Source organism: Maniola hyperantus, chromosome 3 (genome assembly GCF_902806685.2).
Source record: "Maniola hyperantus chromosome 3, iAphHyp1.2, whole genome shotgun sequence".
Lineage (NCBI taxonomy): Eukaryota > Metazoa > Arthropoda > Insecta > Lepidoptera > Nymphalidae > Maniola > Maniola hyperantus.
This window is the reverse complement of record NC_048538.1, coordinates 13183606-13210279: the sequence shown is the minus strand read 5'-3', so window position 1 is coordinate 13210279 and position 26674 is coordinate 13183606. Positions and strand designations below refer to the sequence as shown.

The 26674-nt window shown below is 37.3% G+C and overlaps 1 protein-coding gene across 1 annotated transcript; it reads left to right on the top strand.

Annotated features, from left to right (window-relative positions):
* The first annotated feature begins 594 nt into the window (after positions 1 to 594).
* Positions 595 to 26674, top strand: Prp31 (pre-mRNA processing factor 31). The gene is made up of 9 exons (XM_069509326.1): positions 595 to 933; positions 1269 to 1404; positions 2208 to 2412; positions 2824 to 2966; positions 3993 to 4177; positions 4622 to 4762; positions 5268 to 5417; positions 10959 to 11183; positions 25840 to 26674. The coding sequence occupies exons 1-9, from the start codon at positions 739 to 741 to the stop codon at positions 25948 to 25950; spliced, it is 1491 nt and encodes a 496-aa protein (XP_069365427.1). The 5' UTR covers positions 595 to 738; the 3' UTR covers positions 25951 to 26674.

Here is a 26674-nt window from a genome sequence, read left to right as displayed (position 1 = left end):
GGAACGGCACTGCGCGAGACACAATCAGACGCACAGGCATCCACAGGCGTGGCACGATCCGGCCTGGCCTGTGATAACACGGGCCGTGGGACCCCAGATTTATGAGCATAGAGTAGGATGATCATTTTTTTAACTGGTTTTATGGCTCTGGATTTTGGGCTTTTGGAGTCTAACACAAATAATTAGTAGATGACTCCGACAGCTACTCGCTCACTATTGGCTACAATATTCCCAATCCTATTTGCTCAGAATAAATACCTCAAAAAAAAAAAGTCCTTTTCATGAAAGAAGTCCACCAGACGCAGCGCTGTAATCGCGTGACATTATGACATTGTAAACAATCTTTAAAATGCACGAAGCTAGTTAAAAACTCACAAAAATCTACCACAACAAACGAACTTGATAACATCGACGAATGACAACATGGCCGACAATCACCGCCAACATAGTCCGCCGACATCATAGTTCCAAAATCACCGCGGGACTTCTTTCATGAAAAGGACTTTACCTTTTTGCAACAAGAATACCATAAATTCAGCCAATCGCAGGTTTTACGGAATTGAGTCCGTGACACCGTGACAGTCGCTGACCGACAGTGACACTGACAGTAACCTTGTAAAATAACCTAAAAGTTTTTGTTTTGAAAATTGAAAACAGTTTGTTTAAATCTGTTGTTTTAATAAATAGTAGCATTTATATTGGGGGAAAACCACAAGTTTTAACTAATTTGTATCAAAAATGTCTTTAGCTGATGAGCTCTTGGCGGATTTGGAAGAAAATGATGATGGAGAACTTGAATCCATGATTGAAAACAAAACATCAAATGATCATGAATTTGCTGTACCTTTTCCGGTTGTACCAAAGGAAGAAGAAATTAAAAATGTGTCTATTAGAGAACTGGCTAAATTAAGGCATTCTGATCGCTTGCAAAGGGTATGATTCAAACTTTTTTTCAGCCATAATTATTGTCCCTCATGGACTGGTATTTGCATGCATGCATCAGCTACTATGCTCAGTGGGCATATGGCTTTATAAGAGCATGTGGTTAGATTCTCCGCCTCTCATTCACTTACCTCCTTACCATATTAATGATCTTATTAGTTTGAGCTACTAGGCTGGAGATTGTTCCACACTGGACTTTTATTTGTTGTCTTTACTCCTTAGCTCTTCTGCTTGCTTATCCCTAAGATTGATATTATTTTGTTTAATACTAGTAAATGATATTGAGTAATAATAGTAAATGGTAACATGCCTAATTAAAATTTCAGGTGGTAACTGAAATTGAACAAAATGTTGGTAATAACAGGAAAAAAATTGAGGTGACTGGTTTAATGGAGTCAGACCCTGAATACCAGTTGATTGTTGAGGCTAACAATATAGCTGTTGAGATTGATGGTGAAATAGGTAGGTAATATTGGATTGATTTAAAAAATTAATTAAAATCATAAGTTGTAGAATAACATTATGGTTCTGCACCATATATCCATTGCTGAGGGTCTTGACCCCTTTCCATTTATCACATAATAATGGAGTTTTTTGGGACAGTAATGCTATGAAGATAAGGGTATGGTATTTTGACTCTTAGGTGAAACACTTACTATCAGATATTTAGTGATAGTTACAGGACCCAATAGTGTAATATGATCTCTTCTTCTTCACTCTGGGCTGGTTTCCACACTTAAACGTGTCCGTCTGTTGTGCACATGATCTCTTATATCAAGGCATTTTTATGCAAATTTCTTGTTGAAAATAATTGCAATTTGTTTTTGTTTTCACTGTAGGTAACTAACTGTCCTAAAATTCTATAATTGTGAATTGGATCTTTTATAATCCTGTTGAACCAAAAGCTTAATTTGCTATAATCCACTGAAACAGGTCGAATCTGTGTCTTTGCAATTGTGCATTGTAAGGTCTACATCTCCTGAGGATGCTCCTGTGTCGGGGCGAAATGTGTGTCGAGTGTGTTTGGGCTTTGTGTGGTGGTGGTGCGTATTGCTAGCCTGGTGGCTGCTTCTTCCTGCATGTTTAGCAGAAGGAGGGCGGGCGGTGTGTTTCGCAAGCTGCATGTTGCTCCATACAGATTCGATCTGTTTCAGCGGATTATAGCAAATTAAGCTTTTGGTTCATTGTATTTTATAGTTCTTACATGTTGTAATCATAACCTACCTAATGTAGGTTAACTTTAAATGACAAATTTCATTTTCCAGCTATTATCCACAGATTCGTTCGGGATAAATACCAGAAAAGGTTCCCAGAACTGGAGTCATTGATTGTAACTCCGTTGGAATACATCCGCACTGTGAAAGAGCTTGGCAACGATCTGGATAGAGCTAAAAATAATGAAACACTGCAGAGCTTCCTGACGCAAGCTACTATTATGATTGTATCAGTTACAGCATCTACAACTCAAGGGTAACGTTGCTACTTAATTGATAAATGTAATACAGTCAAAATCTGTTATAACAACATTGAAGGGACCATGATTATTAGGTTGCAAAATGCAGTTGTTGTAATTATCAGTGCTACAAATAGCTGACTTACATTTTGGGCATTAAAACTGATATGTTGTTTTGATTGTATTGCCATGGTTAATAAGAATATACTGTTAGTTTTATTTGTTTGGGTTATGGGGAAAACCCAAATGGATGCAAAGAAAAAGAAAACCATTCTTAGTTCCCTTTGCTCTTAATTTTAAGAGACTGTAACCCTGTCCATTGCAACTTAGCTTCTCAAGCTGCTGAGCTATGTCACTTACTCTGGTTCTTCTACGGATCTCCTCATTTCTGTTACTACTCATCATTAATATTTTTTTAAATTTTGCAGGAAATTACTATCTGAGTATGAATTGAGTGAGATTTTTGAAGCATGTGACATGGCAGCAGAGTTGAATACCTTCAAATCAAACATTTACGAATATGTGGAGAGTAGGATGACATTCATAGCTCCTAATATAACTGCTATTGTTGGTGAGTAATTTGTGGAGAAGATACTATATTGGCATATTGCCTAGATTATAGTAAGCAGAAGAACATGTGGCCTAATTGTGACAATGCAAGTCGATTGCGATTGTTAAGCAACATTGACCCAAGTAACTAGATGGATGACCGACTTGGTAGGTCCGAATTTAACCTTTTCGATACCTCCGTCACACGACTAGATATTATAGACCAGAGGGGAAGCTTCACACTAGCTCACGCACACCACGACGTGCCACGGATGCTCCGTGCGCCCAGTTTGGCGGCAAATGGAGCGTCCGTAACACGTCGTGGTGTGCGTGAGCTGCGCTAGAGTGAGTGAACCTACAGCCAGCCGCTAGTATGAAGCTTCCCCTCTGGTCTATATATCTACTCGTGTGCCTCCGTGCCTTGGAGAGAAGGTTAAGCCGTTGGTCCTAGTTATTTATCACTAACACTTGATCAATCTCCACATGAATAAAAAAATTTTTTATGATGATTGGATAACACCCGCGACATTGTCAGTGTGGATTTCGGTTGTTCAAAAATTCCATGGGAAATCTTCAATATTCCGTGGTAAAAATTAGCCTATATCACTCCTGGTCTTTAATTCTTCATCATCATGATCAACCCATCGCCGGCTCACTACAGAGCATAGGTCTTCTCTCAGAGTGAGAAGGGTTTTGGCCATAGTCTACCACGGTGTCCATGTGCAGATTGGTAGACTTCACACACCTTTGAGAACATGGAGAACTCTCAGGCATGCAGGTTTCCTCACGATGTTTTCCTTCACCGTTAAAGCAAGTGATATTTAATTACTTAAAATGCACATATCTCCGAAAAGTTAGAGCGAAAATTAGAAGGCGGACATCCTAACCACTAGGCTATCACAGCTAGTTCTTTAATTATATCCATGCAAAAAATCACGTCGATCCGTTGCTTCTTTGCGGCAGTGTGATTGAAAAACGAACAAACAAACATACTCTTGCATTTATAACATTTCATCACATAAAAGTTGATGTTCTTTTTATCCATTAGGTGCATCTACAGCAGCAAAGATCCTGGGTGTAGCAGGTGGTCTATCAAAGCTATCCAGAATGCCAGCCTGCAATGTGTTGCCTCTTGGACAGCAGAAAAAGACCCTATCCGGCTTCTCTCAGGCCGCTTCGTTACCTCATACGGGCTTCATCTACTTCTCGCAAATTGTTCAGGATGCTACTCCTGTGAGTGTAAAAATCAATTCTCTTAATTCTCTTTTATTACTTAGCTATAATGCCCCGCATGCGTTGCAACTTGCATGCTTGTAAGTACTATGTTGATGATACTATGTCGAAAACCTCGCAAGTTTCAACGATAACTGTACAAACTTTGATTTCAATCTGATGACCAGTGTAAGAACGCATAGGTAACAAACGAATACACAATAATTTAACTTTATTTTTTTGATCATGATGTAGACACTTAATGGTTTATCAAGTAGAAGTATAAAAAATCAAATAAAAAGAAATTTTGGTAAAAAAGTAGCTCATTGTGCTCTCATTTTGAGGCCCTTTGAATACTTCCTAGAATTGCCAATAAGCCCTTAAATAGTTTTATACCCAATTAATATTAATATAGTTTAGCTAGTAATAGTTTTATATATAATATTTAGTTATTTTTTATTATAGGAGCTACGATACAAGGCAGCCAAGCTAGTGTCGACTAAACTGATCCTAGCCGCGAGAGTGGATGCGTGCCATGAAAGCACTGATGGGGAAATAGGACGACAACTCCGAGAGAGTATTGAGAAGAAACTTGACAAACTGCAGGTACATACTACACTTTTTATTTCTGATATTATATTAGGCGTTACAAGTGATGCCCGCGACTTAGTCCGTGTGGATTTATGTTTTTTTTAATCCAATGGGAACTTTTGAATTTTCATGAGGATAAAAGTAGCCTATGCCTCTGAAATGCAAACTACCTCTGTACATAAAGCACACATATGCACACACACTGCATACATACACACCTCCCACACGCACGTTCACATACATAAACACCACCCACATGCTGCTAAATCATTTATTGTTTCACCAAAATTTACAGCCCAGATTAGGTTAAGCCACTGATGCCTAAAATAAGTGGTACACTCGTGTTATAGGCATCATACACTGCAAAAAAGGGATTTGATATAGTGGTAGTGGAAGTGGGTGTTTGTGGTATGTTTCTAGTCATACTACAATTCGATCAGACTCAAAATGCATGAGTGGCGTATTATAGGTCCGTTCCGCCTAATATATAAATGGCTAATAAATAATGTGTTTCCTATAGGAACCTCCCCCAGTGAAGTTTGTAAAGCCGCTGCCGAAGCCGATAGAACAGAGTCGCAAGAAACGAGGCGGCAAGCGCGTGCGCAAGATGAAGGAGCGCTACGCTATGACAGAGTTCAGGAAGAACGCGAACCGACTCAACTTCGCTGACGTGAGTGTAACGTGCAATCTATATAATATCACAGCACGCTAATTATTACTACGTAAAGAAACAAAACTCAGGTTGAAATGTATACAACATACTTTGATTTTGCTCAGACTTAAGATTAAAATGAGACAGTGTAATATGGCTGACATAAATCTGTCTCGTTTTAATTGAAACTTAACGAAACACGCGGACAAAGTCGCGAGCATACGCTAGTATACCTGCTCATACGAATCGAAGTTAACTTTGATGCTCCAGACTACAAGCGGGGATTTCACTTCGCAAACCTCGTGAACCTGCTACTTTGTCAGCATTCCAGATTTATCTTTGGTGTACCAATATATTCCCATTTAAATACCACACTTACATATTACTAGCTTAAGCCCGCGACTTCGTCCGCGTGGATTACACAAATTTTGAACCCCTATTTTACCCCCTTAGAGGTTGAATTTTCAAAAATCCTTTCTTAACGGATGCCTACGTCATGATAGCTATCTGCATGCCAAATTTCAGTCCGGTCCGTCCTGTAGTTTGAGCTGTGCGTTGATATATCAGTCAGTCGGTCAGTCAGTCAGTCAGTCAGTCAGTCAGTCACATTTTCCTTTTATATATTTAGACAACGGTGATAACCTTTATTCAGACGAAGTCGTAAAACAGTAATTGTTTTAAACCAAAACATGAATTAAACGCCACATATAATTGAGGTTGCGGAGAACAATATAAATTACACACGGACATAGGCTTCGTTAATGAAAATCCTATTACGGACGAAACACAATTTGAATTGAATTCGTAATTGCCTCCAGGATTACATTTGCCAACAGTTTAACGACTTCTGTTTTCTTTGTGGTAACCGCCACGACATTAACTGTGCAACGATCGAGGAGTTATACAATAGAGCAACACACACACACACACTGATCTCGACTAATACAGGAACGCTGGATCTGCGATTGCCGACTTGTTTATGAAGCAATTTGGATTTTTGCCATTTTGGCGCTGATAGCAACAGTGAGCATCGTGTGAGCGTACTCGGAACTAAATGTTAGGGATTATACATCTGTCAACATACTTCCAATATGAAGGCCATTTCACATAAAGTGTCAGTTTTGATTCACGTTTCCAAACGTTCAAAACATAAACAAAACATAATATAAGCTGTGAGCCATATTAATGCCAATATGTTATTTTATAGTATACATTGGGGCCGATTCTCTTGTACACAATCTCTAAACTAAACTAAATTAACAGGTCTAAATTTAGTGCCATCCTTTTCCGCAAGCAACATTATGAAAGGGATAGCATTAGATTTAGACGTGCCATTTTAGTTTAGTTTAGAGATTGTGTACAATGGAATTAGCCACATTATATACTTAAAAGTAAAAAAAGCTGATTCATTAAGTTGTTTACCTAATAAATCTAGTCTGTGGTACAGACTGTCTACTAAGTCAAGCAATAACCCACATTCTAACAAGTTACCATACAAAGTGCGTTACATACTTAAACGAAATAAAAAAAAACGGCCAAGTGCGAGTTAGACTAGCGCACCGAGGGTCCCGTACTACAGTCGTATTTTTTGGACATTTTGCACGATAAATCAAAAACTATTTATGAATGGAAATAAAAATCTATTTTAGAATGTACAGCCCTTTTATATGATACCCCACTTGGTAAAGTAATCTTACTTTGAAAGTTGAAAATACTAATTATTTGTTCATGAACACAATTTAGTTTTTTTTGTGATGTAACCACACATTCATGGTTTTCGGATTTTTCCCTTAACGTGTGCTGTAAGACCTGGCTACCTGCCAAATTTCATGATTCTAGGTCAACGAGAAGTACCCTATAGGTTTCTTGACAGCCAGACAGATAGACAGACTGACGGAACCCTAAAATAATTGTAAGAACAGACACGATGCAGAGTTATACGGATTGCGGTAACAAACCAGTAACATGCAAATATTTACTCGTTACTGTAATAATTACCGATATTCGCGGAATGCTTATACATTTATAGCGGGGTACACATTGACGCGAAAAACGCAGCGATTTTTTTAAAAGTTTCAGCAGAGAAAAAACTTGGAACGTGATTTGACCCAATTAACTTTACATAATGAAATATACCAGGGTACTGAATAGAGTGCAATTTTATGAACGTTATAGGTTATAGGCTAACAACCAACGCAAAAATGATGTACCTACCTACTACCTACGCATTCGAGGCTAAAATCTATAGAGCGCACATTGACTTTGCTCAGACTAAAGACAGAGTTAAAACGAGACAGATTTATGTAGGCATATAAATCATAAGTCTAGCAAACTCAAACTGCGGTCTATAGATTTAATCTACTGCAATATTGTTGTTGCGTTAATTTGGAAACTCTGTTATGGCCATCCTCGTCAAATCGAATAATAATTTGCTGCACTGGTGATTTATTTCACTATTTTTCACACAAAATAAACGTAACGTAGAAGATTTATCGATGATTATAATTTTAAAAGTAAGTGTGATTAGTTCATAATTTCACATAAATAAAAGTAAAGATAAATAACAAACGCGATATTCGTTATTGTTTATGAAGTTATTGCGATAATCACGTTAGAACCTAAAATATTGTAAATTATTTCCCGGCTGAGTTTTTTGTGAACTCTTCTCAGTTCTTCGGGCGCGTTTGGAACCCTCGTAACTTTAGGTTTAAGTTCGCGTAATAATTATCACCACTATATATGTATCATCTTACAAATCCAACAACCGACCATCAAAAAGTGTAGTTTATTATATATTTTGAATAAATTATTTGACTTTCACTTGACTTTGACTTTTAAGATCACTATTTTGTATCTCAGTATTTATTGACTGTCTGACTTTCATAAGCTCATTTTATTAAAGATGCGTTCAGCCCGTACGGCACACAGCGCGTTCATGCAGCGAATGTAACCCCCGCCTTATGTTACGCTTGGCGAGTAGCGGCACTTTGCAGATGAGCAGAATTTCAAATGGTTTTTTCACCGTGTTCAAATAGACCGGAACTCTAACTGGTGAAGCACGGATGTCCGAGCGACGCGGACGGCCTCGATATCCAAAGCGCCCGCGCCGGCTGCATTCAGATAACATGAGCATTTAGAAAACATGTGCGGTTAGGAACAGTAGCCCTAATACGAGTTTTAATAAATGACTAGCTTACGCCCGCGACTTCGTCCGCGTGGACTACATAAATTTCTAACCCCTATTTTACCCCCTTAGGGGTTGAATTTTCCAAAATTCCTTCTTAGCGGATGTCTACGTCATAAATTTCATCCCGATCCATCCAGTAGTTTCAGATGTGCGTTGATAGATCAGTCAGTCAGTCAGTCAGTCAGTCACCTTTTCCTTTTATATATTTATATTAAAGAGTTTGGATCTGAGCAGCTCGCTCCAGCAATGCGCGGGACTGCAATTACTTTTATACACGGCATAATATTGTATATCAAAGCTTTGAAAAGAGCAACTCCCGAGTTTCTTAATGGTTCTTCTCGGTAGGAAAGGCAGTGGTAGATGCATTTGACGATTAAAAAGTACCTACTTGTAAAAGTTTATTTGAATAAAAATATTTCTATTCTATTCTATTTTATTAAAACGAATTTCGATGTGGAGGTGTTTCTCAATTATATCTAGGTACAGAAAGAAGTTAAAAATTATTTTTAGGAAAAATATATATCTCTTTACGAAGAATGTTATTTTAAAAACATGACCTGTAGGTTCATTTTATTCCGACATGGAAAAAATTATACTTATGAAAGTGAAATATATTAAGTACAAAGTTTTCGATATGTGAAAAATCATACTTTAAGATAAAATGAGCATTTAGAAACTATGTCCGCGCTTAGGAATAGGGCAGGTGTAAATCGCGTTAGCACCTGCATGCAAATGCATAAGGCTTCGGAAGGATTTAAACACTTTGAAGGTGTGAGAACCACAGTCCACAACGTATAGTGCGCGACAGTTCGAGATGGCAATCGGGGTGGGGACGCTCCGCACAGCCTTCGCGCTAACCCGGTGCGGAATAGCGCGGGTGATATGCGGGTGTCCCCTCGCCTCATACCTCGATTTTTTTTATTTTTTTTATTAAAATCATCGGAAATCCTCCGATTTTTGTCAGAGTTCTTTTTACCTGGTTTTTACATATCATCTCAACCTGTCGCGCACTTCTTTGATACAATCTTGTTTTACTTGCGCTGTAACATTCCATGCGTTCACATTGTCAGGGTTAAGTAGTAATTTATTTTAGTCTCGTAAACACATTTGAATTTAAAGCTTAATGGTAATGACTTCACTAGTACCTACTCTTACAAAGCTATACATGGGTAATGTAATTCGCATAACTTAAGATGCTCTTCGGTTTCGGATCTACGATCGAAAAACGTATGAAAAACCGACTTCTAAAAATAATAAATTTCTCAATCACCTCCCTAATACGTCTCAATAATTCTAAAGCGCAATGCACACTGGCAGAGTGGAGTGGAGAGGTGTGGCGGCTTGCTTTGGATAACACCTTAAATTAAACTTTTCATTTGGCATAAAACTGCGCCAACCCAGAGCGCGCCATACGTCTTTCGAGTCTCCTCCGTGTTATGTGTTGAAGTGTATAAAGCTGAGTTTAAGTTTTTATAAAAATGAATCGCCTCAATTCTACTCTGTCTGTGTGCGTGAGCCCCAATAAGTACTTTATTTTACTAGGCCACACTGATTCCTTCACTATACTCCAAAGGGCCAAGATCTATCTAATTATCCGGCATTTTCAGCTTATCGCGGGTCGGTCTTGGCCTGCGGGACTAAGTTTGGAGACCGCTGGTCTAACCGAAACTTAAAATGCACTGCATGTAAAAAGTGGGTCAATCGTGATTCGTGATCCGATAGATGAACGATATTACCCACTCGTGCAGATGCAAGGTTATTTATTACATCCACGGATTAGAAATTAAATGCACCGCGATTTTATAAGGCGATGTTTTGTATCGAATGACTCCAAAATTTATTATTATATCTGTGAAAATGTTTGCTAATTTACAACTAAGCTGCTATTACTGTCTATCTTACCTGTGACTATAGATGATGCCCGCGACTTTGTCTGCGAGAACTTAACTCTTTAATTTTCCGGGATAGAGAGTATCCTATTTCACTTTTCAGGCCTTTAAACTATATCCGTGCAAAAAATCTTTGCTCCGTTGCTGCATGATTGAAGGACAAAGAAACATACCTTTAAATATTAGTAGGATATACTATACAAATAGTAGAGATAAATAATCGACTTTATGTGGCAAGAAAATAATAATTAATAATGCAAAAGTGTGTCTGTGTTTTGTCCTTCAATCACGCTGCAACGGAGCAAAGGATCGACGTGATTCTTGGCATGGGTATAGTTAAAGATCTATTGAGTGAAAAAGGCTACTTTTTATCCCGGAAAATCAAAGAGTTCCCACGGGATTTTAAAAACTAAATCCACGCGTATGAATGAACTCGCGGGCATCAGCTATAGTTGGGCTATAAACTTGATATTTCTCCCACAGATCGAAGACGACGCTTACCAAGAAGATTTGGGCTACACGCGCGGCACGATCGGCAAGTCGCGCACTGGACGCGTGCGCTTGCCGCAAATAGACGAGAAGACCAAAGTGCGCATCAGCAAGACCCTGCAGAAGAACTTGCAGAAGCAACAGCAATACGGAGGCGCCACCAGCATACGGAGACAGGTTTCTGGCACCGCGTCCTCGGTCGCCTTCACGCCTTTGCAGGTCAGTAACTTGACTCCGATGACCTCTAAATTATGACTGCCTACCGTGACGTAGACACGCTGACCGGTTTGGTCAGTTACCTTCGCAAACACTGAAAGTATATAATATAATTAGTAGACATTTTAATTGAATAATTTTGCGTATAAAGTACTTACAGTACGCGGCAGAAAGTAATGTACATCGGTCTTTAGAATGACACTTCGGCTTTCTAGAGCGTTGTCTCTGTCACTCATACAAATACGACGTTTTGTCGGTCTCAACGACAGGGACAGCGCTCTATAAATGTGCTATCTCCTTCTAAAGGTCGGTGTACAGTACATTCGGCCGAGTACTGTAAATACTTTTGCTTTTCAATATGTTGCTATTACCTCTTTTACCCTAAAATAGTTGATCACCATCTGCAAGACAGATATCTTCGTTTATAATATTAAATACTTAGTACTTAACCTTTATAAATAACTAGCTTATGCTCGCGCTATTAAACCTTTATTTTACCCCGGTTGAATTTTCAAAAATCCTTTCTTAGCAGACGTCAACGTGATAACAGCTATCTGCATGCCAAATTTCAGCTCGATCCGTCGAGTGGTTTGAGTTGTGCGTTGATAGATCAGTCATTCAGTCAGCTTTTCCATTTATATAATAGTATAGATGAGTTTTCCAATTGCAGTGTTTATTAACAGCGGAACCAAATTAATAAAGTCGGTCATTTTTGCTGTCAGGTTTTTAGTGACTAGGCGTGTAATGTATTAAATTGTTCTGATATTACCAAATCTAAACAAAGACTTGTACTATTATGTGTTCTGTGGTAAAAGTAAATCGATATAAATTTCATTAGCCCTTTTGACCTAGAGAAATTAAAGCTGATAACAATCATTGTATTCCCGTAATCTTGAATTCGAGTAGAAAACGAACACGACACCATAATAAAGCTGTTCGATACCATCGTTTAGTGGATATAGAGTGAAACGCTTGCCCTGCCTAGTCGACTATCGATAAACTTAAATTTCTTTATAGTATTTTCCTCATAAAACTATGTACCTATGTAGTTACATGTCGACAAGACTAAGCGAAAAGCCGGTTTTGTTAATAAATTATTATTTGGTTGTAAACAAATGTCTGAATACTATTGAAACCTCTAAAGTACTCCTTTTCACAATAGTATACAATTATCTGCGTCATAGTATTTTAAACGTAACCCTTCTATAACAAAATGGTCGTCATTAGGCAAACCACAACATAACTAATTCCCATATCAGTTAATTACTTAATGCGTATGTTAATATGTGAATATAACAAATTATGAAACGTTTTCTTAAATAACGCATAAAGTTAGAAATTTCATGTGCTAATTAGCAAACAAAGAAAAAGTACTATATTCTTCGTGAGAAAGAAGCGGCTAGTGTTGAGAGATTATAAATTTGCGAATAGAGTTAATTACTGACTCGTGATCCGTAAAAAGATATCAATGAAAATATACTGGTAATAAAAAAACTGGCCAAGTGCGTGTCGAGCCTCGCTCTTTTAGGTTCTGTACATAATAATGAACATATTTTGGGTGTAAGCCAATTTATTTCCGAGCGAGACATCGATCGCAACAAATCGTGAAAGAAACACCCAAAAATTGTTCGTTTGTATTGGTCACAGCTTACAAACTACTTTATGAATTTGTTGTTTTCAGTATTTGTTGTTTAAATACCGAATATATGTATGAATGAATGAATAATGTACATAAACCAAAATTTCATATTCCTGACCAGTTTTTATTACCAAAACCAGAGTGAATTAAAGTGAGGGAACTTTCGGTTTGATCCTGAATCGACGATATGTCAAATATTAGGCTACGGTGACATGAAATCATAAAACAATAGTCTACGAGCTAAAGACCTGTGACTATAGACAGACAGACTGCAGAGTGATATTAATATGAGCCTGTTTTTACACGTTGGGTACGGAACCCTAAAAAGTACATTACATAAAGCCATCAAGTATTGTTAGAAACTGTGCCGATGTGCTCGGCTAACAAGTTCCATTGTCATCAGAACTCCATAATGGGACCTGCATTATCTCACGTATTCTAAATATGCATACACGAGTGTTTTATTCACAAGATATACGCGCCATCTTCTTGTGTAGTTTTTTTTGTAAGCAAACGCGATTGATCAATTACTACACCGTCTTTTATACGAGTACCTGTAGTGCTGAATAAACACGACAATAGTACTGATTCTGATGCCAACAAAATTTTAGAGTATTTGTATCTTTTTCTTTCTATAATAAGAAAAGCGCAGACGAACTTATTGTTTTAATTTAAAACCGTCAAACTTCGTGAGATGTCAATCTTGAGCATAGTGTTTAAATTTGAAGAGTAACACTTAAAATATGTTCAGTCCGTTTTTTAGCAATATTGAAAAGAAAAAGATGCAGATAATCTTAATTTAGTTTAGAGAAAGACATCAGAATCGACGCTATTGTCATTTTCGTAGGAATTCGTACAAAAACAGAAATAAAATCTAGCACGAAGGACCATAAAACAATTCATCAATCAGTCTACACTACAGCAATAAAATTATTATCTACTCGCATCATTTGATATTGGCTTACGGTACGATTGTTCTTTCGTTATTCTATACGTTAATGAAGGTTTACTTACTTTTACTTATCTAAAATATCGTTGAAATTCTTATACTGCGCTTTGCGAACGAAGACCGGAGACCTAATAATAAATCACTAGCTTATTCCCGTGACTTCATCCGCGTGGACTACACAAATTTCAAACCCCGATTTTACCCCCTTAGGGGTTCAAATTTCAAAAATCCTTGCTTAGCGGATGTCTACGTCATAATAGCTATGCATACCAAAGTTCTGCCCGATCTGTACTTAGGTTTTAGCTGTGCATTGAGAGATCAGTCAGTCAGTCAGTCAGTCACCTTTTCCTTTTATATATTTAGATTATTATTATTCTTTAGTTTTAATATTATCTTTAATTAAAATTTACATTAGTAAATTCTTTTTTGCAAGAAGACTTGCAGAACCGACGCAATGTCGCCTATTACTTGGTCTTTGGTCGGACTTTGGAGAGTGGACTCAGGAACTTCGCAACCTTGTTCCGCCTTCACCATTCTACCACAGAACAGCGAGAATCCGTGAATGTTGGTACCCTTCTGTGGTCGACATCCAATCTACTCGTACGAATCGTTTTTACTCGCCGTTTCTGATATACCTCCAAGGCATAAGGTGAATAGGGATATTCTAGGCAAGTGCGCTCCAAGTGAAGACCTCATCATAGCTTTTTATAAGCGTGATTGTCGTCAAGCGCAAACCTATCTCACAGTAAAAAAAACCGACCAAGTGCGAGTCAGGCTTGCGCAACGAGGGTTCCGTATTACAGTCGTATTTTTTCGACATTTTGCACTTACATCAAAAACTATTATGCGTAAAAATAAATAAATTTTTTAGTGTGTATAAGTAAAGCCTTTTCATATGATATCCACTTGGCATAGTTATCTAACTTTGAAAATACTTATATTTGTTCATGAACACATTTTAATTTTTTTTCTGTGATGTATCCACAAATTCACGGTTTCGGTTTTATTCCTTTACTTGTGCTATAAGACCTACCTACCTACCAAATTTCATAATTGTAGGATAACGGGAAGTACCATATATGTTTGCTTGACAGGCACGACGGATAGACGGACGGACAGACAACAAAGTGATCCTTATAGGATTCCTTTTTTCCTTTTATGTACGGAACCCTAAAAAGTGATTTTCCCATGTCCATTAATAAAATGTAACTACGTTTTTAAATGCTACAAAATTGGTTCTGAGATTTGTACAAAATAGCATATTTAATTACGCTATGAGCGAGATTCATTCCGAGTTACTTGATAGGTATGTACTTTTTCTTTTTGGGGAAAGTTCATGACTTAAGTAACAAAGATAGCTTGCCAGAACAAAAATCTTTAAATTTATCATACATCTGCATTTTACATGTTGGCTAGCAATTTTTACTTTTAAGTAGTTTGTATGAAATTATGAAAGCAACAAGAAGACATAAGAGCGAAGTAATAGGTAATTATGTGTGCGGTCTTGACACAATACGTTATAATATAATACGTTATTATTATAATAATGCGTTGAACTCTGTAACAAAGCTGCATTTTTCCAACCACATTAAGAAACTGACGGATTACACAAAGGTCAAGGCGCAGCAATTTTTCTTTCTCACTTGATCAGACACTCAGATAACACTGAATGGTCTACAGCGAAATCTGAAATATTTTTTTACTAATTTCGATAATACTATGAAGTATTATTTAGTTCAAGAGCTGTGGTTCAAGTCTTCAAATATACGACATGTCATTTGAATGTTAGAATCTATCCGCATTTAACTGATAAATATTTACGCCACCAAAGTGCTAAAACATTATTTTTTATACTTACTCTTGTATCTTTCATGTATCTATCATAGTAAATGATTAAGGTGCCGATAGAAGAAGCCATGCCCATTTCAAACCAAAAAAAACCTTGTTCTATGAAACTGCCAAGTATGAAAGTGGACAAAAGAGTTTGCAGAGTTGCAGTATATGCAAAAATGTTGGTTCGAAATGTGTGCATAGAACAGTACCAGTATGCGGCAGAAAATAATTTACATCGACCTTTAGAAGGAGATAGCGGATTTGTAGAGCATTATCTCTGTCGATGAGACCGACATAACGTCATATAGGTATGAGTGACAGCCGAAATGTCTTTCTAAAGGCCCATGTACATTATTTTTTGCCGCGTACTGTACATAATGACAAAAAACCTACCGTTAAGTAAATAATATCAATACTTAATTCAATATTCAATTCCAGTCTTAAACGTAAGGGCCCAAACCTGCATCTATCTATAATGTATCGTACTCTTGGACAAGAACATTACTGAAATAGTTTATGCATCGTAAAACATTACGATGCTCTCTTGAATGTGGATGGACAGTATCGTTAATACCATCTTACTTCTGGGGCGAATGTAATATTTCGAGTTCATTGAGAAAGTAGAAATCTGGCATACGTCGGCTTTATAAGTTTTATATACACCCCTATTTCTGTATTTATTTTATAGGTTTTGCTTGGTTTTGCCTTCAATAAATGACAATACATACAATAAATGATATTGAAGACTTTTCTGCAAGGTTTATATATTATTTATAATCCTTGCAGAAGTAATGGGAAGTAATGTTGCCCGCGGCTGCGCCCGCGGCTTTGCCCGCGTGGATTTATATGGTTTTAAAAATCCCATGAGAACTTTTGATTTTCCAAGATAAAAAGTAGCCTATCCGTAGTAGCCCGTCTCCGGGATGCAATGTAGGTATATCTGTACCACGTAAAAACTTTCCTTCAATATCAATTTATAACCGACAGTTTCTAATTCCAATCATTTTTGGTGGTCAGGTCCCCTGCAGCATCAGGATTGACGAGTTGGACTCCAAATTTTTATGAGACAATGTCGCAAAGTTTCTCTAGCGATAAAAAACTACGCAAATCGGTTCAGTAATCTCGGAGATTTCGGTGTACCTACATAAGTAGAAAAACACAACTCTTTTTTGAAAGTCGGTTAAACAGTAGCCTACATTACTCGCTTTTTTAACTTTAATTAACCTTTGTTAATCCTCTGCTTGTCTGTGAAAGTCCTCTCAAAATAGGTTTAGCCGTTCTGAAGATTAGCCCGTTCAAACAGACAGACAGACAGACAGAAATTTTAAAAAGTATGATTCAGTTATGATGTATTCAGAATATGAGGTAGTTATTTCGAAATTACAGACACACTTCAATTATATTTATTAGTATTGATTTGACAATTAGTTAGTTGCTTTTGTGATGGGCTTACAAAACCAACTATTGACTTATATTAATGGTCCTAAAAATATTTACCAGAAAGGGTTCAGAAAAGACATTATCAAAATAAAACTTTGAAAGAAGTTTGCAGCTGTTCAGCAGGTCGATTTCGTAAAACCGGCATTAATCTCTTTTTTTTTTAAATAAAGAATATTAGCCATGTTAAATGACTAATATTGCCCTTTCCTCTCCAACTAAGCGTCAGGCTTGTGCTAGGAGTAGGTACGACAATAGTGCAACGGGCGGGGTTTGAACCGTCGACCTTTAGGTTTTCAGTCCACTCCTTTACCGGTTGAGCTATTGAGGCTCTAATTATTACAATCTCAATTGTTGTGATTGGCTGAATTTGTGCGATTCTTGTTGCAACAATGCATTGTAGCCAATAGTGAGCGAGCATCAACCAATCGGAGATGATTGCGATCGTGACATTTTAGCTGTCATTCTACCGCAATCGAGCAGCAGATTTCCACAGCGCATCGTGTGTCCTCAGTCTAACAAATTGCACGTAACTGGAAAATATAACCATGCATTTATATTACAGACGATTTGGTTAGGACTTTCACCGTTTAGGTTTCGCTGTTGGTATTTGTGTTATGGAAATGACGCCCTTTGCTGGTTAAAGTGCTGACATTCTATTAGATGTAGCCGTAAGATGTTATTGGGTTGTATGCAAAATGCAAATGTACTTTAGTTCTATTGTTGATAGAGAATGTAATGTGATACAGAACCTTGTAACTATTAAATCTATGGATCTGTACTTTCTACTTATTCTAATAGGTTCGGTGCCCAAGAAGTTGATTGGGGTTGGTACTTGATAAAGAGAGAAAGTTGCTGTAGTGGTTAGTAAATGCCATTTGCAGGTGGTAATTTTCATTTATAAAACAACTAGCTGATGCACGCGACTTCGTCCGCGTGGATTTACATTTTTCAAAATCCTGCAGGAACTCTTTGATTTTCCGGGATAAAAACTAGCCTATGTGTTAATCCAGGGTATAATCTATCTCCATTCCAAATTTCATCCAAATCCGTCCAGTAGTTTTAGTAGCGTGATTGAGTAACAAATATCCGAACATCCACACTTTCACATTTATAATATAAATAGGATTAGGATTACGGAATATCCGTAAGATACAGGGATAGCCAACTCAAGCCAAATTTAATTTATATTAGTTAGAGATTGTGTAACAGAATTAGCATACCTTTTGCCTAATCTTACAATTCAATTTTAACTCAATTTTAGACCGTGTTGGCTTGAAACTTTGCAATCTAATTTATAATGTCACTGCAATAAATTTTTACGTCCAGAAAGTTCTGAAATGATGATGTTTCAAAGGCTTTTGTACCTCATCGTACAGCTATAATACTCGCGATTCAGTCTGTGAATTTATTTATAGATCAAAAGTAACTAATCAATAAAGAAACTTTTACGTTTTTACAAAGAAACGCCTAGAGCAAAAACCAAAATAAGCCCACACGCCGCGCAGCAATCCGCTCAATGAACCGCGACGCGTGAAGCTTCGCACGGACAAGAGCGTGGGTAGGGAATATTATTTTGATCATTATTTTGATAGATATTATAACTTGAATGCACTGTGTCGGATAACGGATTTATAAACTTACATGCGCGACGGAAAAGTTCTTTGAAGTTTTGAAGGAATTATATTTTTTATTCGATCACATTCCCTAGATAACCTAGATTACATCTCACCAAATGATAAGTGATGCCTTTGCTTGGCGGCACGTCTTTGCCGGTAGGGTGATAACTTGCGAAAGCTGAAACCTCCCACCAGTCCAGTGATAATTTAAAAATTATAAATTGTCAAATTGTCCGTGCCAGTGATCGAACCCAGAACCTTCCACTTAAAAAAGACTATAGCTCTAAGTTAAAATTAGTTTTTTTTGATTCGTGAGAATCTATTATTTTTTGAAAACAATAAAATAAATGTAGAGTGTAGACAATGCAATTTCAATTATATAACCTGACGTTTTTCGTAGATCTTCATACCTAATAATAAGTATTATGGCGATTAGCCATTCGAATAGCAAACGAAACTTAGATTACAGTACGCGGCAGAAAGTAATGTACAACGGCCTTTAGAATGACATTTCGGCTTTGTAGAGCGTTGTCTTTGTCACTCATACCAATATGAAGTTTTGTCGGTGTCAACGACAGAAACAATGCTCTGCTATCCCTTCTAAAGGTCGATGTATATTACTTTCGGCTGCGTACTGTACTGTGATTTCAAGTCTCGTTTTAACCCTTATCGCCAGTATCTCCTAAATAATGCTATTAGCTCTCAGTTCCTCATACCTGCGGTTTTCCAATACTATTATTCTGCTAAAGTCGCTATTCTTAAGTGCTAACGACCTAAGAGAACTGGGTGCTATTACGGCGCACGCTCGCGACCATAGCCACTTTGCACGGAATCCCGGAATCTTCTTGTGCAACAGGATTGCGTTTGTTGGCCTTGTTGGTATTACTAGACCAACTTGGTGACCATACTTGGCCAACTTGTTGCCATTTCATATCCAACGTGTAAATATAGTATGCAGACAGAAATTCTTTGCAAATCTTGCGACCCAAATTTTCTCTATCAAACTAATATTCAAACGTAGGAAATTGGCAATTTGGCACTGTCTTTTGGTTACAATTAAGTACAGTTAAAATCTGTAATAATGACATCGAGGATTCTTTAAACTCCAAATAGCCCGGTACTTATGTATGTTTTGTTTGTTCATTACTCGTTATATCCAATACGCCGTTAAACCTAGATGTCGTTGTAAACGGTTTGATACATTGCATTATGTATTTTATTTCATTAATTTTATTTCATTAAATATTAGGCTTAAAAGCCTGATAATAAAAGATTAAAAAAAAATATTAGGCTGGCTGGTTGGCAAAATATCTGAGGAATGGACCAGTAGGTAATGACCATTTTTTAATAAACTTCGAGTATAACCAATGACTCGTCTGATGTCGTCCGTCGACCTAGTGGGGAGTCTTCCAACGCTGCGTCGTCCGGTGCGAGGTCGCCATTCCAGCACCTTGGGACCCCAACGTCTATCGGTTGTACGAACTATGTGCCCTGCCCATTGCCACTTCAGCTTCGCAACCCGTTGAGCTATGTCGGTTACTCTAGTTCTCCTACGGATCTCCTCATTTCTGATTTGATCACGTAGGCAGGGAGCCGCTGGATTCAGATGGCGCAAGACCGTGGCGTGTGGAAGTCCCTACAAGAGACCTATGTCCAGCAGTAGACCTCTATCGGTTGATGATGATGATAACCAATGAAATCAAAACAATTCGCAAAGATGCTCTATCACCCTCTTCTTCCTATAAGCTGTAATCTGTAAAGATAATTATAAAATTATATAAGGAAATTATTGGTGTATAGTTTGACAAATCTTTGTGCCAATGCCTCAATGCGAGTGCTAGCGTATCACCGCTAGGCAGATGGCAATCAGCTAAGATTATGCGCTTGCGACGCCGCGGGATATTATGCGGGCCTTAGTAGTGTTTATGATCATACGTGAACAAAGGTAAATGTTTCATAACTCCAGTGAATTTCAAATTGCAATGCTCAACGTAGCTATTGACGTACGGTTTGTTTACTGTGCCTAAAAGTTCAATTATGTATGAGTATGGAGTACATAATATGTATGAACCACAACCAACCAAGCTATCGAAAATAAATGCGAGGATATTGTCAGAACTCTGATCTGAATCGTCGAATACTGTACTCGTATTTACCAATGTATTGACTACTAGCTGTTGCCCGCGGGAACTGACTTTAAAAAAAAATCTGTTTTACAAACCTTGTCCTGAGAATTACCTATAAACACAACAAAATAATATAAAAGACCAATTTGGTGCAGTCGTTCAGAAGTTACGCACGTACCTACATACATTTCGGCGATTCTTTTTTTTATAGAAGATTGTAATTTCTATCAATCAAACTCGCTTCATTTTAATTTTATTATTGTAATTAAACTGCACCTACGCTTTAAGTTTTATAACGAAGAAAGCAAATAATGGGGCCGATTCTCTTATACACAATCTCTATACTAAATTAACAGGTCTAAATCTAGTGCTATCCTTTTCCGCAAGCAACATTATGAAAGGGATAGCAATAGATTTAGACGTGCCATTTTAGTTTAGTTTAGAGATCGTGTAAAACGGAATTAGCCACATTACCGATATAAGTTTATCTAAACAACAGGGGATAATATCTGAAATCGCGCTTTCTTTTATAATCTTTTTTCTCTTGTCCGCCTCCACGATTTTTTGGACGTTAAAGCAAGTTCAACAATTCCACGCGGGCATGATTTGTATGATAATTATTAATTAGGTAAGGCTATCTATCTAGACTAGTTTTATTATTACATTAAAAAACCCACTCAAGTTCGAGTCGGACTCGCACACGAAGGGTTCCGTACCTTCGTACAAGAAATACCTAACACTTTTATGTTAAACACTTCAAGTAAATGACGGACTGCGCCATTTATGTGTGATTTAGTAAAATGTTTTTTTCGTGAACACATTGTATTTTTATGTGATGTAAGCACAAATTAACGGTTTTCGGATTTTTTCCTTTACTTGTGCTATAGGACATACATACCTGCTAAATTTCACGATTCTAGGTCAGCGGGAAGTACCCTTTGGGTTTTCTTGACAGACACGACAGACAGATGGCCAGATGGACGGACAGACAGACAGTAAAGTGATCTTATAAGGGCTCGTTTTTTCCTTTTGAGGTACGGAACCCTAAAAACAAAAAAATAATTAAATCTACTACCTACTATTAAATCTTTGGAATCTAGCGTTGGCTTTATTATATCTCAAGCCATAATTCATACATTTGAATTACAAATATGAAGATTAAAATGTTTAGTTAGCGATTTCGCCAGATTTCCCCATTTTATTATATTAGGTGAGATTGATTAAAAGATGTAAGTAAAGTTGCCGTATTTCAATAATTAACATGTTTGAAACACGATCATTAATCACCAAATTATACAATGTTTGATGTGTTAATTACGTTTTTATGGTTTTTAAAGATTATCAAATTAATTACTTACATCTATGTGAAAATAGGCTCGTGGTTAGAGCATAAAATATTAGTAGTAGGTATATATAAACAATAATTTATTATATACCTATTTGCTTATGAAGACGGCCTCTAAAGTTACATCTATCTGCATTTTAAGAAATTAAAACACGAGAAAATCTGCGCGCCTGAGAGTTTATCATAATGATCTCAAAGATGTACGAAATCTCCCATTCCGCAACAGACTATTTTTATTCTGAAAGGGGACCCAAGTTCAATAGTGGCAAACTAAGGCAAACTAAGATTACAGTGGTACTGATTCTGAGCACAACCTAATTTTAGAGTATTCGCATCCTCTTCTTACTAATGTAATATGAAAAGGACAGACGCAGTTTGACAGTTTTAAATTTTATTTTTAAAAAATGGTAAAACCCGTGATTTTAGCGCACAGTCGCGAGCCTACTGTTTAAATTTGTAGCGTGCACTAAAATTTAGAGACTTTAAATGTAAAGTTCATGTTCTGTCCCTTTTTAGCATTGTTAAAAAGAAAAGGATGCAGATACTCTACATTTAGTTTAGAGAAAGACAACGGAATCTGTGCCAATGTTTTTTTAAATACTATTTAAGATTATGTAGGTATAGTACGCGGCAGGTCGAGATGACAATCGGGGATGAGGCAGGGGATGCCTCGCATCGCCATCTCGACCTGTTGCGTACTATAGGTATTAACTTAATGAATTGACAATTATTGATATAACATAGCTGTGGTAGCCTAGTGGTTAAGAGGTCCGCCTTACAATCGGAGGTCGGGGGTTCGATCCCGGGCACGCACCTCTAACTTTTCGGAGTTATGTGCGTTTTTAAGAAATTAAAATATCACTTGCTTTAACGGTGAAGGAAAACATCGTGAGTAAAACCTGCATGCCTGAGAGTTCTCCATAATGTTCTCAAAGGTGTGTCAAGTCTGCCAATCCGCACTTGGCCAGCGTAGTAGACTATGGCCAAAACCCTTCTCACTCTGAGAGGAGACCTGTGCTCTGTAGTGACCCGGCGATGGGTTGATCATGATGATGATGATAATGATGATATAACATATTATTTAAAATAACCATTACCAATCATAATTCACTGCTTATTGAAACTTATTAAAATTTTGTATTGTCTCTGCGACATCGCGTGTTATTATGTAATTTTCTAGGTTATAAATAGCCGAGTCAAGGCAGAACCATCGTTATTACTTATTACAATGACAATCGCAACGTCTTATCATGCACCCAGGGTGGGCAACAAATCGCACTTTTACGAACAAATGAAACGTCATGCCAGCCATTGGCTTACTTATCTACTTGTGTGACGGAGCTGAAACACCGCGTCTAGTAATCACAGATCTAAATGATAATAGCCAGAAATGGCGAGCGTGGAATAGAGCTATGGTTATTGCTATCAAATGGCAATGAGCTAGACCATGGAGCAGCAGATCTTATACATCAAGCGTAAAAAAGCGCCCGCACGTAATGATAACTTAGACGGAAGTAATAAACATTTTTAAGCCAACATAAGTGAACCCTAGTCATTAAGGTGCATAGTTTTGTTAAGAAACGTGAGGAAGAGTACCTATAGATTAATGAATGCATTTCTCCCGCAGGCTAGCTATTGGCTGAAATGCATTATTGCACCCAAAATACCATAAATTCAGCCAATTACAACATTTTGGATTGTAGCAATGATGTGACATTTTTTTTACAATTAACTAATAGATGAACAGTATATTTTGACGGAGTCGTATTTCTTTTTGGTAAAATATAGTGTTATTGACATGCTATTGCCAATTTACAGAATCGTTCTTCTCGGTTGGAATAGCATTGCAATTTCCAAACCAGTGGTAAATTTTTGGACAATTCAAAAGTACTTGTAAAAGTTTATATTTAACTCATTTATGCCCGCGACTTCGTCCGCGTGAACTACACAAATTTCAAACCCCTATTTTATCCCCTTAGGGGTTGTATTTTCAAAAATCCTTACTTAGTGGATGTTTACGTCATAAAAGCTATCCGCATGCCAAATTTCAGCCCTATCCGTCCAGTAGTTTGAGCTGTGCGTTGATATATCAATCAGTCAGTCAGCCAGCTTTTCCTTTCATATAATATTTAGATTAAAAAATCTCGATTCTATTCTATTACGGTATATAGGTACGGCAAAAGACAGTCTGATAAACTTGGTACACCATTCAAGTTGTCCACTATGTTGCTCTAGTAATTTTGACAAATGTCTCTGAGATTGTATCGAGTTTGCAATTTTATTGCTAATGCCGTGTTCCTCTTTCTCGTGACTGCTGCTACAACCATCATTAAAGTCGCAGCCGACAATGGGGCTATAGAACGAATTGACTATTGACTGCGACTGATAAAATGATACTCGCAATATCTATATATCTATTTAATATAATATATTATTCTATATCTTCTATACTTACATATAAAAGGAAAAGCTGACTGACTGACTGACTGACTGACTGACTGATCTATCCACACACAGCTCAAACTACTGGATGGATCGGGCTGAAATTTGGCTTGCAGATAGTTACTATTATGCCGTAGACATCCGCTAACTAAAATAGGGGTTTGAAAATTGGGAAACCCACGCGGACGAAGTCGCGAGCATTAGATAGTACATTATATATCTATACAATATCCTTATGAGGAAAGCTGACTGCACAACAGACGGAAACGTTTAAGTGCGGAAACCAGTCCAGAGTGAACAAGAAACTATTATGACGTAAGCTAAGAAAGGATTTTTGAAAATTTAGCCCCTAAGGGGGGTAAATTCGGGGTTTGAAATTTGTGTAGTCCACGCAGACGAAGTCGCGAGCATAAGCTATTTCTAAATATAAATACGATCTTGACTTTCAGATGGTATGGCTATCAAATTCATTAAATACTTGTGTTTCTTGATGTCTGGTGTTCTCCGATTTTTCTTGTAACGAATAAGTAATTAATTGATGGCAGATATAAAATCACAAATCCAATTATTTCTTTATACCATGACTTCAATCTTAATTATCGTTTTCGTAAAGTTGTAATGTATGTTTGTATCCCAATTAATGTCGTCTCCAACTAGAATAACAGTTTTTTAAAAGATACTTAAAACATGGTTATTTAAATTATAATATAAGAATTTCGGAGTATGAGCATAGCGGAAATATGCTTTATGACCTCCCTGGCATAATGATGAGCGGTGTGGTCTTATAAGTGGAAGGTCCTGGGTTCGATTCCCAACTGGGACAATTCGGAAAATTGGAATTTCTGAATTGGCTCTGGTCTGATCTAGTGAAAGGCTGCGACCATGGTTTGTTAGTGCCCTACCTGCAAAGTCGCGCTGCCAAGCTATTAAGAGTTCCGGCCACTTAGAAACAATTTACAGATATACTTATTGGTTTAATAAAACGGCCAGACTCCTTCCAGCTAGCCCGCTTCCATCTTAGACTGCATCTTTACTTACATATTTAAATGTAGATAACGGGTACATACCACGATTTTTCGCAATCGGGTTGAAATATCGACAAATAAAAACATCAAATGAATCGTGGTATGTACCCGTTATATACATTAAAATATATTACATCATTACTTACCACCAGATGAGATTGCAGTCGAGGGTTGTAAAAATTATATTAATTTCCATATCTGGTTCGAAGGACCAATAATTAACAGATCATATTTATTGTTACAGGGTCTAGAAATTGTAAATCCACAGGCGGCTGAGACTCGCGTTAATGAAGCTAACGCGAAATACTTTTCGAATACGTCCGGATTCTTATCCGTTGGCAAAAACACGACATGAGTCAAATGATTAAGTAATTATAAATACGGTGTAACCAGAACGCTGGCAAAAACGAAGACAGGTGATAATACTGATGATTGCTGATATGACACCACAAAAAAAAACGCGTAAAAATATTTTGTAAAAGTTAATGATATATTGCAAATAAAACATCTGAATGACCCTGGAGGTCAACGAACGCTGCGAAAGTAGGCCACTCGGAGTCAATGCCACGTCGTAGGCGGGGCATTGACCCGAGTTTTGCACGCTATACATTGGCGGGTTTGAAAAATACTAAATCACTAAAACTACAAAATAAGGCAAATGGTAATTGGTACTGGATTGTGTTTAAGTAGTATAACAATAACGCTAAGTTTTTGCCAGCGTTCTGGTTACACCCTGAATAGAAGAATCTAGAAGAAACTAGTCGGCCTTACGTCGACTAAACGCGTGAGTACAGCCGGATTCTTCTACATTTATAATGGAAATCACTCACGATAGTTAAAACGCTACGATTAAGTAATACATGCCAAAACGACCAAGACGTACTCAACACTTTTGCGAGCTAGATACCTACGTGAAAAAAATTAAATGAAATAAATTCCATGCGTTCTCACTTGCGTCATTTGCTTTAAATGATTATTAAAAGAAATTTACAATGTTACGCATTTTGATTCTGTGATTGTGTGTGTGTGTGTGTGCGTATAATAATTATATGTGTAATAAATTTAATTTTATTCTTGAA